The sequence below is a fragment of the Haematobia irritans genome, chromosome 3, assembly GCF_050003625.1.
Source record: "Haematobia irritans isolate KBUSLIRL chromosome 3, ASM5000362v1, whole genome shotgun sequence".
Taxonomy (NCBI): domain Eukaryota; kingdom Metazoa; phylum Arthropoda; class Insecta; order Diptera; family Muscidae; genus Haematobia; species Haematobia irritans.
Genome location: NC_134399.1, coordinates 226,806,613 through 226,824,425, shown reverse-complemented (window position 1 = coordinate 226,824,425; position 17,813 = coordinate 226,806,613). Strand labels below are relative to the sequence as shown.

The window sequence follows — 17,813 nt, the reverse complement described above, 5'->3', positions numbered from 1 at the left end:
TCACATACATGTATATTTTTTTTTTCACACAAACCACTGTACAATATACCCATGTAATGCTACAAAGAACAACACGATCTCGGATTTTACAGTGTTGCGTAGGTTTTACTTCGCACAAGGCAAATTATTCGAACAAGAAGCAAACAACCAACAGGTTTCCAATTACATGTTTACACTGCTCGGGTACTTCCTATTGGGGTGTGAGATGGTTGATTGGACCGAATGCCTGTTTGTCTCTTCGGTGGGCCAATGGGAGGGTTTATTGTTTTGCTGGCGAGCAAGGAAACAGAAACACTAATAGATTTTATATTACCTTTTAACTCTCATGCTTGGTCGCATTCCGGGTCTCTATGGAATTCATTTCACTTTGCGGAACCGTATAGCAAAAGCAAAACCAAATCTGTCGAATAAGCACTCGACACATGCCACATGCTGTAAATTATAAAAGACTACACGCTGTTCCAACGCCTACGATGTGGTGGCGTGGTTGTCATCCTTCCTTCCTTTCTTCCTTCCGTCTTCCGTTTCATGCATGCTGTTCCATTTTCACGTCATTGTCTATCAATGTCTCATTGAAATTTTTTTCGGGGGTAAAACAAATGCCCCCATACTTAAATAGCGAACGGAAAAGGTTAAATGAATTCTGCGTGGATTCATTTCCTTCCCTGATCCCATTGCTCCAACAGCAATGTAATAATCCATCACCAAAATCATTCTTCAATAAACAGTTGGCTAGTGATTTGTAAAACCGCACAAATTGTACATGATCTGATGCTGTACAGGATTCGATTGGGTGAGCACAACTGGAGGTCTTTGCCGTGAGTGGGAGTGTGGTATGGTAACTTGTAACAATAACATTTTGACAAGATTCGTAATAAACGACAGATGGCTTTTCCATTAATTGACCTCGTTCGAACATCTTCATCCACCCCCCTCCAAATGAAAAAATCTACAATCTATACATTCGTCTATTCCCCTTAGAGACACTTAGGATAACCGATAATTGTTCTTAACTCCATTCAGTTGTCATGACCATGAAAAGTCCGATTAACAAAGAATCAAAGCATGTTCAATATAAAAAAAAAACAAAACTTTTTGGATAAGTTTAATAAATATTAATTCCTAGTCCTTGTGATGTCCTGCCCCTCATACTTTCTCGCCAAACAAGCCATGTCGCCCCTTTTCTCACAACTCTATCGAGTGTTTTTGTTTCCTTTGGTTTCACGGTGGATGACATGGGGGGATTATGAAATGCCACATTACAGGAAATGGAAAAAGCGGTAATAGCAAGTGACATGGAGTATTCAATGTTAAACCAATACTTGATTGTTCTTTAGGGGTAACCATAGATGGCAGGAATTAAATATTGTCCTTAATTCTTAAACAATTACTACAACTACAATGCTCATGTAAATGTTATTGAACGCAATACGGGGAAATGTAAAATAAATGGAGATACGTAAAGTCGATACTTTCACTTTAAAAGTCGGTACTTTTTCACCACCATCTTGGTTTTTTAGTAGTTAGTACTCGAAAACTAAGTCATGGCCGACTTTTTTATAAAGCGTCTATTTGATACTAGGCGCAGATAAGAAACATGATTGTCACAATCTTATTCGAAGAGCAAAATAATATGATAGGAGCTATTTTTGCGGCGACCATGTAACACCAACATGGTTGTAGGTGAACCATGAACATGGTTCTAAGAAAAATAAAATTGTCCTCATCTAAAATGTTATTATATTGATAAAAAGAATTTTGCTTGAATCAAAAGACAATGCACTGAAAAAAATATTGTCGTGAGGTCAAAGATTTCATGTCTTTAAAATACGAATGCAAATTTTGCTTAGCATAGAAGACGCATTTCTCTAATATAAAGTTTTTTCCTTGTCTAAAAGTCAATAAACTTTTCAATGAAGTCGTATTATCCTTATAATTAAGTGATTTCACTTAAAAATGGGTATCATAATATGAACGAAAAAATGTTTGGGCTAAGGTCAACTTGACTTTAATAATTCAGAAAAATTCTTTAAGTTTAATGAAATTGTCTTTAAATTTGTTGTCTTTTTGCATCTTGAATACAAAGCAAAAAATCGTTCAAATATAGGACATGTTTTCCAACACTTTATTTTAAAGACGTTTTTTACTTGAAACACAGCATAATTTCTACTAGAAGTCGAGTCTTAATTTGGAAAATAAAGTCGTCGTTAACTTGTTGTTAAAGGACTTTGATAGCATATGAAGAAAAAAAGCTGAAAAAGCGAAAAATTAAAATTTGCTTCCTACACGCTCACAAAAAATCGCTTCTGTAACATATACTCCCAAACATATTTTGCTTCAAGCATATACATTTTTGGGTATTGCCCAAACATTTATATGTTTGATCTCTTCCAATATATAATATGTTTGAAAGCATATTGGTCTAAACAATATATGTTTGGGTAGTCTAAGTTCCAAACATTTTGTATTTTTGCATCCAAATTCAATAATGTTGTCTTCCAAAAAACAATATGTTATTATGTGAACATATAATATGTTAGGAATCATTTTGCACCCAAAAATATTATATGCTTAAAAAAATTCTCCCAAACAATATTGTGCTCAAAATTTTATTTATTTATTTATATATTTACAATCATAATGAATTATGAAAATAAACAGGTAATATAGGTGCTAACAACATAGGTTTTCGACCTGAATGCTCAAAATTTTGTTTCTGCCTAATTGTATATTCCCTCACATCTTTCTCACTTCCACGAGGTTTTTGTAGTTCTTAGCACATTTTTCTGTAATACAAACATTGTAGAAGAAATTATTCAATTTTATGATTTTTTTATTTTAATTTTACCTTTTGCCGGACGGGGATTCGAACAGCGGACCACACAGTTTGTAAGGATCAAAGAAGTAGCTGATCAATTGCCCAAGGGAAAATAAATTGTTAATTTTGTAATAACAAGCAACAACCACCAACTTAATTCAATATCGCTCCCTGTTAAATAGCGCTCCAAGCTACTAAACACATATATGTTTATAGGCTATTTCTAAATTAATATATGTTTGCATCCAAGCATATTATATTTACAAACATTTTATGTCCCAAACATAATATGTTCTAACATATTAACATATATGTCCCAAACATGTTATGCTAATTTAGGAACATTATATGCTTGCACTCAAAAATATTGTGTTTAAAAATTTGTGTTCCAAACATATAATGTTTATAGCCAAACATATGAAAAACAGTCTTTTTCATCCGTGTAGAAGCAAGTACACAAAACCCGATTTTAAAAGCGAATTGTGTCTTAAAAGTATCCTTACTTGTATTCTCCGCTTCTTTGGCTCGGAATCAATACCAAATTTTTTAAAGTAAAGACAAAATCTTTGGAACCGGATATGCTTTTTTTTCAGTGTGGTCACGATCTAAAATGTTATGGTATTCGTTAAAAATATTTTTTTTCTTCTTCTATAGAAAATTTTGTCAAAATTTTATTTTATAGAAAATTTTGTTGCAAGTTTATTTCTATAAAAAATTTTGTTGCAATTTTATTTCTATAGAAAAGTTTGTCAAAACATTTTTATTTTTTTATCAATTATTAATATAAGCTTGTGTACAATAGAATACTAGGATATATACAAATTTAAAGAGATTAGTCTTAGCGACTTTGCAACTTGAATATTTAGAAAAGACTTTGATAACACAATCAATAGTTTATAAATGAATAAACTATCGAAGGAAAAAGAACAAAAAAACTTTACAAACAAATTTTATAATCAAAATTTTATTTCTATAGAAAATTTTCTCAAAACTTTATTTCTATAAAAAAATTTATCAAAATTTTATTTCTTTAAACAATTTTATCAAAATTTTATTCCTTTAGAAAATTTTGTCAAAATTTTATTTCCATAGAAAATTCTGTCAAAATTTTAATTGCTGTAGAAAATTTTGTCAAAATTTTATTTCTGTAGAAAATTTTGTCAATTTTTCTAGAGAAAATTTGTAAAGAACCTCTTAGTTGGAGAGGAATATTTTGCAAAATCTACCAAAACATCAAGAATTCTACCAATCTACCAAACAGTAAAAAATCTACCATTTTTGGTAGAATTCTACCAACTGTGGCAACCGTGATCGTAAGCCTTCTTAAAATTGTCTTCTAAATTGTATGTTAAGAACCCATTTTCAACGCAACTGGATGACGTTCGTTCTTACATGAGAAATAAAATCTTGATAGTCGTTTTATATTGGAGTTATATAAAATTACGATCCGATATGGACGTACATAATTTCAACCGATTCGAATGAAATTTGCTCCTTCACGAGGCTCCGGAGAGCGGTTTATATGAGGGATTTTCAGGACGGGATTAATCCCGAATCCCGGGATTTTAAGTTTTGAATCCCGGGATTTTTAATTTTGAATCATTAAGTGCAAACGGTCCTTATATTTAATACCCGACAAATTGAGTTAATAAACATTTATGGTACACCTTGGGTAAGTACTTATTATGCTATAAAAAGCACATTTTCATTAAAAATCCTCAAGCAATGATAAAAGGTCTGTCGACAATATGACAAGATCGCGTTTATCTGATAAAAATTTGCATGCTTTGAAATTTTTAGGAAGTTACTTAAAACCATGAAGTACAAAAGGATTAACAAAAGTGTACGAAAATATACCTAATGTAATCAAAATCCTTAAAATGTTTTGCTAAATAAGATAGCGATATGAAATATCTTTTTGCCATATTTTTTTGTTTTTCTTTTCTTGTTGAGTTGGACTAGGTGTTCGTTATGTATTATAGCAATTTGAAATTGCTTTTTAATTTACTCTTATGTTCTTTTGTTAATAAAATTTAATTAAACTAAATTGGTTTAATGTACAAACGATTTTTGACGTTGTAGATTGTTATTACTTAAAATATTTAAAAAATCCCGGGATCTCGTATTTTTGTATTTTAAAATCCCGAATTCCGGGATTTATAAAAATCGATCCCGAATGAGAGATACGTCAATGCAAAGTTCATGTCATTATGTCGGCAGAGACCGCTTCAGGTTTGCAATGACAAGGCTGTATCTTGCTGTCTAGAATATCTTTGACAGAGGAGCGAGTAGAAAATACAAGAGTAAGAAAAGGGCTCTTCTGCAAAGAAAACAAATGTCAACCATATAGATGTCTCTCAATGACCGCAGCGTTTTGCTATTACAGGCATTGCGGTCGAAGCTCTGCTATGATAAATTGGTTATAGATGTAACGGTAGTAATTATATCAAATTGTCTGCCAAAAATTGGATTGAATGAAAACATTTATAAAAAAGATTTTTTTAATATCAAAGTTCTAAATCATATTTTCCTCAAGTTACATAAAGCCGACAGAGAACAGAACTGGTTGACGCCGACGCAAACTGTATGATATTTGAGAAAAACTGCATGATATTAGATAAATTTATATTATCTTTCCTCATGGCTGCCACCTATTGACGCAGTTTTACTTTACATTTTCGTTCTCTTGTCAGAGAGATTGAAAATACAAGAGAACGAAACTGTGAAGCGATACTGCGTCAGTAGGTGGCAGTCATGAGGAAAATTTCTATAATATCATGCAGTTTTTTTCAGTTTTCAAATATCATACAGTTTGCGTCGGCGTTACCCAGTTCACTTCTCTGCCGGCTCTACGAAACGTAAGGAAAATAGGATTTAGAACCTACTTTTTAGTAGCAAATGTTGTTTTTTATAAATGTTTTCATTCCATTAAATTTTTTGGCAGACAATTTGAAATTATAACTGCCGATGCCTTTATAAAAAAAGGATCAAAACAGCGCTTCGACCGCAACGGCGGTAATACCAAACCTGCAGGCATTGTGTGACATTTATACGCTTGACATTTGTTTTCTTCGCAGAAGAGAACTTTTCGTCCTTTTGTATTTTCATTCTCTCTGACAGAGCAAAGATAATTGAGGCTATAAGATGTAGCCTTGTGCTCTTACAAAGAGAAAACAAATGTCAATGTGTAGAGGGCTATGAGAAAAAAATTGTTTTATTTGTCAATTTTTTCCAAGGTAGATCTGCCCAGGAATAAATTAAAACAGCAATATTCACATAAAACCATAATAAATATTCGCTTTAACATACACATACGTTTTATTTTAATTTTCTATTATCGTTCAAAAATTTATGAAAAACACAAATGTTATGATATTTTCCGACGCAAACGGCAGGACATTTGAGAGACACGTCGACGCAAACTTTATGATATTTTGTTGACAGAGTCCTCTGGTGCTTCAGTTTTGCAATGACGCGACTGCGTCTTCTTCTAGTTTGTCTATGGACAGAGTCAGAGAGTATTAAGAAAACAAGAGAACGAAACTGTCAAGCGAAACTGCGACAGTAAGTGGCAGTCATGAGGAAATTTATCTAATGGCATGCAGTTTTTGTCGGCGCTTCTCTCAAATATCATACAGTTTGCATCGGCGTCACCCAGTTCAGTTCTCTGCCGGCCTTATGAAAGTAAGAAAAATATGATTTAGAACCTACTTTGTAGTAACAAATGTTCTTTTATATAAATCTTTTCATTCTATTAAATTTTTTGGCAGACGATTTGAAATTATAACTGCCGATGCCTTAATAAAGAATTTATCAAAACAGCACTTCGACCGCAACGTCGGTTATAACAAAGCTGTAGGAATTGTGCGACATCTATACGGTTGACATTTGTTGTTTTTGTAGAAGAGAAATTTTCGTCCTCTTGTTTTCTCTGACAGAGTAGTATTCGGGTTAGCCAGACGTTTCATTACTTTCATGTGTATAATCAATCTTTTCATACATTAAGGTGGGTATTAAGTTCGGGTTTAAGCTGAGTACTATGTTCAGTTTTCAAGCTGAAAACCAGCTTGTTTTCACGGCTACTTTTTTTAATTTACTAATTTAGAAATATAAAATTATTTGCAATCAATTCCTTTGATCTTTTCCATCCATTATTTGGCAAGACTCGATTAAAGTATAATCGTCTTCATAAATATATTTGTACTTTTAATTTAGTGTTTTGGTGAAAAAACCGAACATAGTACTCACCTTTAGCCGCTAAAAACGTCATTTTTTCACGATTACTTTTCTTTAATAATTAAGGAATACAAACTTTGTGAAAATTTGCTTTCGGCTTTTCCCCATTAAGTTATAATAAAAGTTGCAACAAATATGTATAATTTCATGCATTTTTCTTACTGATTTACTTTTCACTTTAGCGATTTTAGATGACAGTATTGCATATTTTTTGGAGATGTCCTGGAAAAAGGTGGGTATTAAATTCGAGTTTAGCCGCTAAAATTTTCATTTTTTCACGATTACTTTTCATTGATAATCAATTTTAAGGTAAACAAACTTTGTGAAAATTTGCTTTGGGCTATTCCCCATCAAGTTATAATGAATACTGCGACAAATATGTATAATTTTATGCCTTTTTTACTGATTTAGTTTTCACTTTAGTGAAAAAATGACGATTTTAGCGGCTAAAGGTGGGTATTAAGTTCGAGTTTAGCCGCTAAAATGGTCATTTTTTCACGATTACGTTTCTTTAATAATCCATTTTAAGGAATACAAACTTTGTGAAATTTTGCTTTGGGATATTCCCCATAAAGTTATAATGAAATCTGCAACAAATATGTATAATTTTATAACTTTTTTTACTGATTTAGTTTTCACTTTAGTGAAAATTAGCGGATAAACTCGAACTTAATACTCACATTAAAGGTGAGTACTATGTTCGGTTTTTTCACCAAAACACTAAATTAAAAGTACAAAAATATTTATGAAGACAGTATATTTTTATCAAGTCTTATCAAATAATGGATGGAAAAGATCCAATGAATTGATTGATAATCATTTTATATTTCTAAATTAATTAATTAATAAAAGTAACCGTGAAAAAAAGCTGGGTTTCAGCTTGAAAACTGAACAGAGTACTCAGCCTAAACTCGAACTTAATACCCACCATAAACGAGTACTCTGTTTTCTTTTAGTCCGTGGCTGCTTAGGATATCCAGCATAGACCAAGGAAGGTGTAGACTACGAAAGTGAATTCACAGCGCTGTGGTTTGTCTGCACACCGTAGATGGCTCTTTTTAGTCTGCAATTGAGTGATTTTTTAATTTGGTTTTAATTTGTTTTCTTGATGAAACACCAAATATTTTAAAAGCATATAAAATTCTATAAATCCTTTTTTGTAATGCAAATTGACTGATTTGTACGGTTATTCTCGTTTTCCAAAAAGTAATTGAGACTGCACAATTGAATGCAATGAATGCGCACTGCAAATAAACAAAACCATGGTGAATTGTCAAGGTATGTCTCTAATTTTAATTGGTCTATGTATCCAGTGCTAAAAGAAAACAGACCTAATGTAAACAAAAATTTCCATTTATTCACAATAATTTTGAAAACAACTGCTTTTTTAGTATTGCCACCTTTTTCAACGTTAGCGAAGCCGTTACCACGGTCGAAATGACTATGTACTTATAAAATGACCGGTGCTATGCCGACGTTAAAATCAGTTTTATTGACTCTGTTGTCTGGTTGCGTATTTACTTGAAAAAATTTGTGAAAAGATTTTGCTGCGTCGTATTCCAATAAATAGTCTAAATTCTACTGAATTTGACAGCAAAACTTTACTTTTTACCATTAAGGATTAAGAAAATGTTTAATATTTAATAACCGAAAGAATAAGAAGCCAAAAGTGGAAATTGAAACAACTATTTTAGCGTGCAGACCCCAGCTGCTGGGATTATAGGCGAGACAAGCACACACACAGAGACATCGTCTACCACTACATGGAAAAAACGTAAAAGAAAAACTTTGTAAACGCGCTTGGAAGAAGAAGAAGCGTAAACACAGAAACCAAAATAGAGTGGGAAACAAAGCAAAAACACAAGCGTAATCGGAATTCCATCCACATTCACTCACATCGAGACTGATATCTTCATACGAACCGAGTTTGATTAAACTTCGTAATGAACAGAGAGCTGCTGTTTGTTTCATTATTGGACCGCTCATAAGATAGAGAGACTTGCTATAAAATTTGATGTTTCCAGTGGTTTGTCGGGATATCTTCTCTGTGTGTGATACAAGCCGAACCGATGAAGTCTTAGCCTCTGTTTTAAAGGGGTTGCTATGATTAATGGCCGAGAATGGAAACTTGAAAAACAACAACGATACCAATTTTAGGCACCTCAATAACATTGGATTACAAGGCGAATATAGTGACAACCATATTGAGTTAACCACAATAGAACCAACTGCAACAGCATTGGATCAGGGTCAAAGTGAAAGGGATGCTACCCATTTCCGTTTGCGAGAAGGGGCTACGGAAGCATCGCAATATGTTACTTGTCTAAGTTGTGGAGAGAGTTTTAAGAGTAAATCGCTGTTACAAGTCTTTGAGCACTACGCGGAACGTGTGCATGTTCGAAATTTTTCCAACTGCCTTTACTGTCAAGGAAAGGTCTACAGATATTATCACAACGAAAACCAAAGAGTAAATTACTACCATAATTGTTTGCGCTGGAAAAGGGGTGAAGACCACTGAGAAAAATCCAAGGAAATGGAATACGAATACTTTGCTGTTCGAAGCAGTAGTATTGACACCGATGCAGATGTTGTTTCTATTGCCGATCAGCGAGACAGCATAAGTGCAGAATCTGCTGAGTCGGAGTATTCAGACAATGGCGGAGGCTTCGAAGATGATGGAAGCAGTATTAGTTCCCGTAATGCTAATGTTAATACAGGTGGTTTTGGAAAACGATGGTCAAAATCCGAGGATAATCTTCTCAAAACATTGGTGGAACAACATGGAGACAGGTGGGATCTTATTGCTCCTCATTTTAAAGATCGTACCGAACCACAGGTACAGCAACGTTGGGCTAAGGTACTGAATCCTGAACTAATAAAAGGTCCGTGGACTAAAGAGGAGGACGAAAAAGTTGTTGAGCTAGTTAAACGTTTCGGACCTAAGAAATGGACGCTTATTGCCCGTTACTTGAATGGACGCATTGGAAAGCAATGTCGTGAACGTTGGCACAACCATTTGAATCCCAACATTAAGAAAACTGCATGGACCGAGGAAGAAGATCGTATAATATATCAAGCCCATCTTCAGTGGGGCAATCAATGGGCAAAAATAGCCAAACTTCTTCCTGGTCGTACGGACAATTCCATTAAAAATCATTGGAATTCAACTATGCGACGAAAGTATTACGATAACGAACGTAAATCGAATCGTCAATGTACCGACCTAAGATCTTCACGTTCTCATTTAAGGACTCTTATAAAATCAGGTAGTACAATGCCAATGACACCTAGCCTAGCCCTTTCTGCACAGATACTACAAAGGGCTCAGCAACAACAACAAGAAACAAAGACTAGTGTTCAGATTCCAGTTGCTCCGGAACAACCTGTCACCGTAGTCAATCAACCTACACGACCCACACCCAACATATTAAAAAGGGGAAAAAATCAACCGCAACAACGACAGCCTCAAAATAATACGAATATTCCTGGTAGCAATCCAGACATTAAGCTACCCGATTCACCTGTAATGACCCCAATAAAACCTTTGCCATTTTCACCGAGTCAATTTCTCAACTCGCCATGTTTGACAACATTTGAAGATATGAATTTGCGGGCCAGTACACCAGTCCATAAAAATCACAATCGCATGGGAACAGATATTAAAAAGGAATTGGAAAGTTCATCAATAGAAACGCCACATAAGAGTAAGCTGAGTTGTTATTTGTTTATGAATAATTTTTTCATTGCTAATAATTATTTGCGAAATAATTTTCAAAACTCATTGACATTTAGATTGTCAATTTAACCCTTTCACTACCGATGTCCACTTAGAAGGACATTCGAAAAAGACACCAAATTCTATTTTTCCACTTAGTTTCGATTTATTTCTCGATGTTATTTTAAATTAGAGGCTTTAATCTAAATAAGCTATAAATATTTTCTATATTGGTGAGCTTAGTTCTCATTTTTATAAACTTCTTTAACAAAAAATATGAAAATTTGAGACAATTTTTCTACTGTATGTTTCTAGTAAATGGACATTCTTACAAAAACTATAGCTGATACTTTTTCGGGTTCTTTTTGTATTTTTTCTCACACTTTTAAAGATATTATAGACAAAATGGCGCTTATTTTCGTAAGGCCATTTGGCCACAATTCAAGAATCAAATTTTTAGAACAAGCTCATATAGCTCTTGAAGTAATTGAGGTAGGTTCTCAAAATGACAATTTTTGTTCTCCATGCTGTTAGTACTAGTAAAAATATATGATAATTTTAAGTTTTTTCACATCAGGTTTATTTCGGTAGTGAAAGGGTTAATCTTCGCTAAAGGTTTTTTAACTCCATATAACAATGTTATATATCAGTCACATCCAACCAGATGTAAATATAGCTCACAAATATATGTATTAACTGATTCCCACAAAATTTGGACATATTATCCATTTGACATAAGCTTATCTGGCAAAATAAGATTGATGGTGTATCATATAATCGCCTCCACATGACATTATCACACAGTTATTGCATTGAAAGAAATTTAATGAGAACCAAAGAATTTCTTTGAAACCTAAATGCAATGTGCATAAGTTCTAAAGTTCGATTATAAGGTTCGCAAGTGCGCTATAACTAACTACTTTGTGGTTTTGACGAGAGATATATATTTATGAACATTTGAATCATACAATACGAGTATACATAAATCATATCTATATATGGCTGAGGTTCTAATGAAAGCATCGAATTTTATTGGATCTATAATATTGATGCAGAAAAATACTTTGCATTTTTTAAGCATGTGATTAGGATTATTGACGACAGTTGCACAAAGTCTGTAAATTATGGTTCCTACGATAAATATTATGATTATATCTTAGGAATGCCCTACGAAACAAACACCAATGGCGATTTCGATTTTAATCAGAAGAAATTTGTTGCAAAAAAATAAATAAACAACTTTCTAGTTCTTGAGTTTAGGATCCCTGACGGCATTATTACATAGTAAACTTTTTCGGGTGAAATACTGTATCTGGTAATTTGATCTTTTTATGTAATATTTCATTTAAATACAGTCAAACCTATCAGAAGTGGACACCCATGGTTGGCAAAATCTTGTCCACATTTGGGAGATGTCCAGTTATGAGAGGTTAATTTTAATGAGAAATTATAACAAACTTCTCACGACAATTGTCAACTTTTGAGAGGTGTCCGGTTTTGAGAGTGACCGAGTTTGAGAGGTTTCACCGTAGAAACGAAATGTTAGACTTTAGTGTCGTCATCTTGCAAAAAATGACTTTTATTTATTTATTCATTAATTAGTAACACGTAAGCCTACAAGGCCAATAAATGCATTACATGGTAATAAACATAGCCCAAGATCTAACTTATATATAATGTTAAATATATAAAACTAAAAATTTATATTATATTTAATATAGTCTTTTGATTTTTCTTTGGTTCCCCATCATAATTACCTCGAATAGTAAGTTTCATATTATTAATAGTACGTCCAGATAGTACGTCTGTGGCCAGTAGTATTTATTTTAAATGGTAAATAAACACTACTGGCCACAGATTCGGGATAAGCTACTAGAAATATACAGTGAAACCTAGAAAATAATTATTATTAGCAGGATAATACATTCCAATGATGAGACTATTTCCCAATCTATACATAATAAAAAAAATTCGCAGTTCTCGCAATTACGATCAAATCAATCAGTTCAATTTTATATTATATACCATCCATATGTTTTTTAAACCATTACGAAGCAATCGACGTTGTACATACTACATACGCGGAAGAGAGATAAGCTTCATAGAGTAATATTGAATAACTTGAATAAAAACAAATGCAGCATTAACACATTATGTGTATAGATATTTTGTTAATAAAGAAAAAAAACATAATTTTAAAAGGGATAATCAAAAATTTGTTATTGAGAAGAAGTAATCGTAGATTTATATTCAACATTACTTTGGTTTCACCGTTTAATGCAATTTCTCATATAAATAGGCGTCTTTGGTAGATCTAGAGACTCTACTAATATATCAATAATTTTCCCCCACAGGCTTTATGGGACCTCGCACGCCTACACCTTTTAAAAATGCACTGGCTGCTTTGGGTAAGAAACGTCGCGGAGAACGCTACATTCCGCCAAGTCCATCCAGTCTGGTCGAAGATCTAGCTGAAATTATAAACGATGAGCAATTGAATGACACCAATCAATCGAACAAAACAACGACTGGTGTTAAAAAGGAAAACATTCCGATTTCAGCTACAGCCTCTGGTAGCGGTGGTGCCAATTCTCAGTTACCACCACCAACTAAAAAGGCTCGCAAATCACTCATCACCAGTTGGGGTGAAAATGTCATGCCACGTACCTATAATCACAGTGATGTCAAAATGGAAAGGAAGCCACTGCCATATGAAACGGAGACTCCAAGTAAATTTCTTCTATCTAGTGACTCGATTGCTTTCTCGCCTTCGACCATTATGAAGGATACACTTTGTAGTGAGTCCGACCTCTTGTTGGATGATCCCCGAGATGAGGAGGCTAAAAAGGAGAACAAGCCACAGCCGGACACTGTGGCCCGCCACCGCAGTCATCAATATCTAGACCCCAAATGGGAAAAGTTGGCTTGCGGCCAGACAAAAGATCAGCAGTACATGGTGCAACAGGCTCATGCATGCTTGAAGAATCTCGCCCTTATGCCGCGTTCTCTGAATTTCGAAAAACAAAAATAGCCAATGTTTGGCATGAAACGCAACCAAAATCCCCAATTATCGGATGAGTTTATAGTTTATAAGTTGTAATATTCTATTATCAATATCTATATTTTGGTATGTATTTTTAGATGTTAAGCCAAAAAGATGAGATGAGTTTTTTTCCATAGTCCTAGAGATACCAATCCAATTTTGCTGCATCTTGGTAATATTTTATTTAGTAGTTGTAAAATGCCTAATTTTTGGTATACATAATATTTTTATCCTTTTGTTATGGCAATGGTTATATCGATGTCTAACCATCTCCTACTCCCTTAACTATTTTATTTTTAAGCAAAACAAACGTTTACCCCGGAAGAGTATGCAAACTATTATTAATGAGAAAGAGAAAAGTAAAAACTATGTTGTACATTCATTTTTTACTCTCTATATAAAAATGTATTATAAAATTAAAATATATACGATAAATATATTATGAAAAACAAAACAATACTATTATAAATGGTTTATTTCTGTTGGTAGCTAGCTCAATACTTGTTCCTATTGGTCCTTTTTTATGGCATCATTAGTGGTTTTTGGGGGGATACCTTTACTTGTGGTTATGGTCCAAAAACAACACCATAGGGGAAGTAGAACTGATGTCACTATGGTACACAACCAATTATTATAGATCTGCAAAGCAAAAATACCTCTTAGTATGGAGAGCATAAAACAGTTAAATATGACATACATACCAAATTATCAGTTAATGAAAATGTTATGGATTCCATTACAGCTGTCCAAGCTCGGAATGCTATTTCCTTAATTGTTAATTCAGGAAATTGGAATAGGGTTAAAGTACATACTAAACTATAAACAAATACTAGAGGGTTTAGGAAAATACAATAGAGAGTTAGCACTGTTTTGCGAAAACCAATACGCATATTTGGCTTGACACCCAGAGCTAAGGGTACGGTGCAAAGTGCTACAATAAATGCTAGGGAAAAGTTTAGGAGACCCACAACTACGAGCGTTGTTCCCAAGCCCACCAATGAGCCCAAGTAAAGCCAATTCAAGGCTTGTTCGGGCAATTTATATGCAAAAGGCAGCATAAAACCCACCAAACTCCATAAAATCATTGATGCTGTAACACTCTGTGATGTAGAGAATCCATAGTTCGACAGCAAATTTACAATAAATTCCAAAGGCGCCATATGCTGCGATAAATAACCAATCACACATGCGTATAAAATGAATAAAACTGCAGGGACCATCTTCGCATCGCCACTTTCCACAGCGGCGGTAGTGCCTTCCTCCTGCTTCGATTCCTCCTCTTTGAGATCTCCACTAGCTATTAACCACAGAAGAAAAGATTTGATGAACAGGGGTACTACGAGTAGACCCAAGCAAGGCATGTAATCTCCTATCGAAACAAAACGATCATTTTGTACCAATATATAGAAAAAGTAGCTCTGATGAAATCTTTCCAGTAAATTATTAAGACTACGCGAGATGCCCTCGATAGTCTTTAGTAAGGGTAGTCCCCCATTGTAACGGTTATTGCTAGACGTTTGGCGTTTCACAGCTTCCAGAGTTAAAGCTTCGATGCGATGGCGATGAAAGAAGCCATGATTGCCATTGGGAACACCAGTTGATTGACTTAAAATCATCGCAAGGAGATTTTTAATGTTATTTTCAACAGATTGATTATGCTGGCGACGTTTTTTCTGTGGTGTTTGTTTGTAACCCGATACAATACCCTCTCTGGATGTAATTCTTTGAACTAAATTGAACATATCCAAATTTGGCAATTGACCGTTAAGACCTTCTATTTTGACATCAACATAATCTGGAAAAACGTATAGAAGAAGAGATGATTGAGTGATTACTTATAAACATTTTTCTTCGCCTTACCTATATCCAAATCTTGCACTTCTATATTTAAGGCAGCTTGAAGAGATCCTGCACGAGCTGGCAAATACCCATAATCTAAATATGCCGTCGAACTACTTTTCTTATCCATTTCCGTATTAAAATATGCCTCAATGAATGCATGCATACCAAGTTGTTCTTGTTCGGTTACTAGAAATATAATATCCTTGGCCCAATAGATCTTCTCTGTAAAAATCGAAATGCATTAATATTGGCCCCTTTTATCTTAGTTATTACTCACTTCTTGCAAAATCTGCAAAAGCCAATAAAACTGGAACACTTGCTACTATGTCAATATGAGGAGATGATGGAGATCTGTAAGGGGCTGAAAATATCAAACCCTCAGTAGAACTTGTGCGAGGAGCCCTTAGAATACCATAAACGTTTTTGCCATGAAATTCTTTTCCGCCAGCAAAAGGATAGCGAAGCGTGTAATTATGAACATAGGTTTCCAGACCAATTTGTCTCATTTTAGCCGAAATCCAGGCATGGGGCGTAGTTGATCTATGATTTTCTCGTTCTCGACCAAGCTCTTCGACTAGTTGTTGGGCCCAACGGCTTGAATCCTGCTTAATTTCAGGATACACCAAGCCTGGAAACGTTACAAATGTAATTTCTGTTAACAATTATTTTCTTCCAATATACATACCTGGAGATAGGGCGTTCTCCGATAGATAAGTTCCATGATTAAAGTCTTTGTGACCTAAGCATCCAAACCACACAATGCTGGCAATGTACAGTAACCAACATACTTTTCCGTGGTGTTTGTTAAGAATTTTAGCAAATTTGTTGCGTGGTGTCAGTGAAGGATCCGACAACAAGCCCATTTTCCACCGTTTATAGATTTATAGATTGATACTGCATTCACTATGGAATGGTAAATTTCGTACCGGCTATGTTGCCAATTTGTTAACTATGCAAAAGTGTTGCCAGCGATCAGCTGATTATGGCTTACCCCATTAAACACAAACGTTTGAAAAATGCTAAATTTCAAATACTTTTCAACCTAAATTTGCATGAATGATATCCCTACTTCAAATTGAAAGTCAAAACCAAAATTCTATGAATTTTGTATAATTTATTTATTTTCAACAAAATAAAATATATAATAATACACTACACTACATAATACACTACAATACCAATTGATAAATAATAATCTTATTAAACATATCAACAAATAAGAACAAAAAAAAAACAGCATTAAAATTTATTAACATGCGGGCAATTTGAAATTAGGAACGTACTGGACCGCGTGTTAGAATTGATTTCCAGCAGAATTCACAAAATATCCATTTTAGACTAATAATAGCATATGAATTAAACTGACGATGTGATGTAGTGTTGGGAAAGTAACGAGTATTTGATTACAAGTACTCGTTACAGACTAATTTTTTGAGTACTCGTTACGAGAAAATGAGTACTCAATATCTTCAATGCCAGTTTTTTTCTTCTAACGGTAAGTAATTTGGCGGTTTGGAAGCAAAATTCTTGACTTCTTGGAAAGTATTAATTGAAGTTTTCGAAAATCGTTTTATCAGTTAAAATGACACGAAAAGAATATATGGCTTCATATTTGAAGAAAGTGAAAAATTTATCTGATTTCTTAAAAACGTTTGCATTTGAAAAAAAAATTGCATTGGGTGTAGGTGGGAGCTTTAATTTAAAGAATCACATGGATCACGTCTCATGCAAATAGTATGAATAATAATGTCGTTGATTTCAGCTGGTTTCAGAGAAGGGCCCAAGCTTATTCAAAAACCCATGAAGATTTCAACATTGGGTCTCACGATAAAAATGATCGCTAAATATTTGTATCCACTGTCAATGGTGGATTTAAAAAGTTTGAAAATTGCAAGCATCAGTAATACACAATGCCATCTAGATATACCCTGACGAAAAAATACCGAATATTGAATACGAAGTTGTAATCTGCTTTTCTATACCGTTTTTAATTTTAAAAAGAAGAAAAAAAATTGCCCACAATGTCTTTTTTAATTTTTTTTTAAAGTAACGAGTTGTAACGAGTACTCAATTCAAAAGTAACGAATAGTAACGAGTAGTCAAAAGTAATCAAAATTTACAACACTAATGTGATGCACATTTTCATCCAGAAGTTGTTG

At 33.8% G+C, this 17,813-nt stretch overlaps 3 protein-coding genes across 3 annotated transcripts; 2 read left to right on the top strand and 1 right to left on the bottom strand.

Annotated features, from left to right (window-relative positions):
- The first annotated feature begins 8,537 nt into the window (after window positions 1-8,537).
- On the top strand, window positions 8,538-9,572 carry LOC142227973 (uncharacterized). Its single transcript, XM_075298231.1, has one exon. The coding sequence runs from the start codon at window positions 9,165-9,167 to the stop codon at window positions 9,570-9,572; it is 408 nt and encodes a 135-aa protein (XP_075154346.1). The 5' UTR covers window positions 8,538-9,164.
- A 15-nt stretch (window positions 9,573-9,587) lies between these two features.
- Myb (proto-oncogene like protein Myb) lies at window positions 9,588-14,269 on the top strand. The gene is made up of 2 exons (XM_075298230.1): window positions 9,588-10,758; window positions 13,124-14,269. Exons 1-2 carry the CDS (start codon window positions 9,588-9,590, stop codon window positions 13,798-13,800), a joined length of 1,848 nt encoding a protein of 615 aa, XP_075154345.1. The 3' UTR covers window positions 13,801-14,269.
- On the bottom strand, window positions 14,180-16,572 carry GAA1 (glycosylphosphatidylinositol anchor attachment 1). Its single transcript, XM_075298229.1, has 5 exons — window positions 16,340-16,572; window positions 15,932-16,282; window positions 15,673-15,876; window positions 14,514-15,607; window positions 14,180-14,451 (listed from the first exon to the last, which is right to left on the bottom strand). The coding sequence occupies exons 1-5, from the start codon at window positions 16,515-16,517 to the stop codon at window positions 14,320-14,322; spliced, it is 1,959 nt and encodes a 652-aa protein (XP_075154344.1). The 5' UTR covers window positions 16,518-16,572; the 3' UTR covers window positions 14,180-14,319.
- Window positions 16,573-17,813: the final 1,241 nt, after the last annotated feature.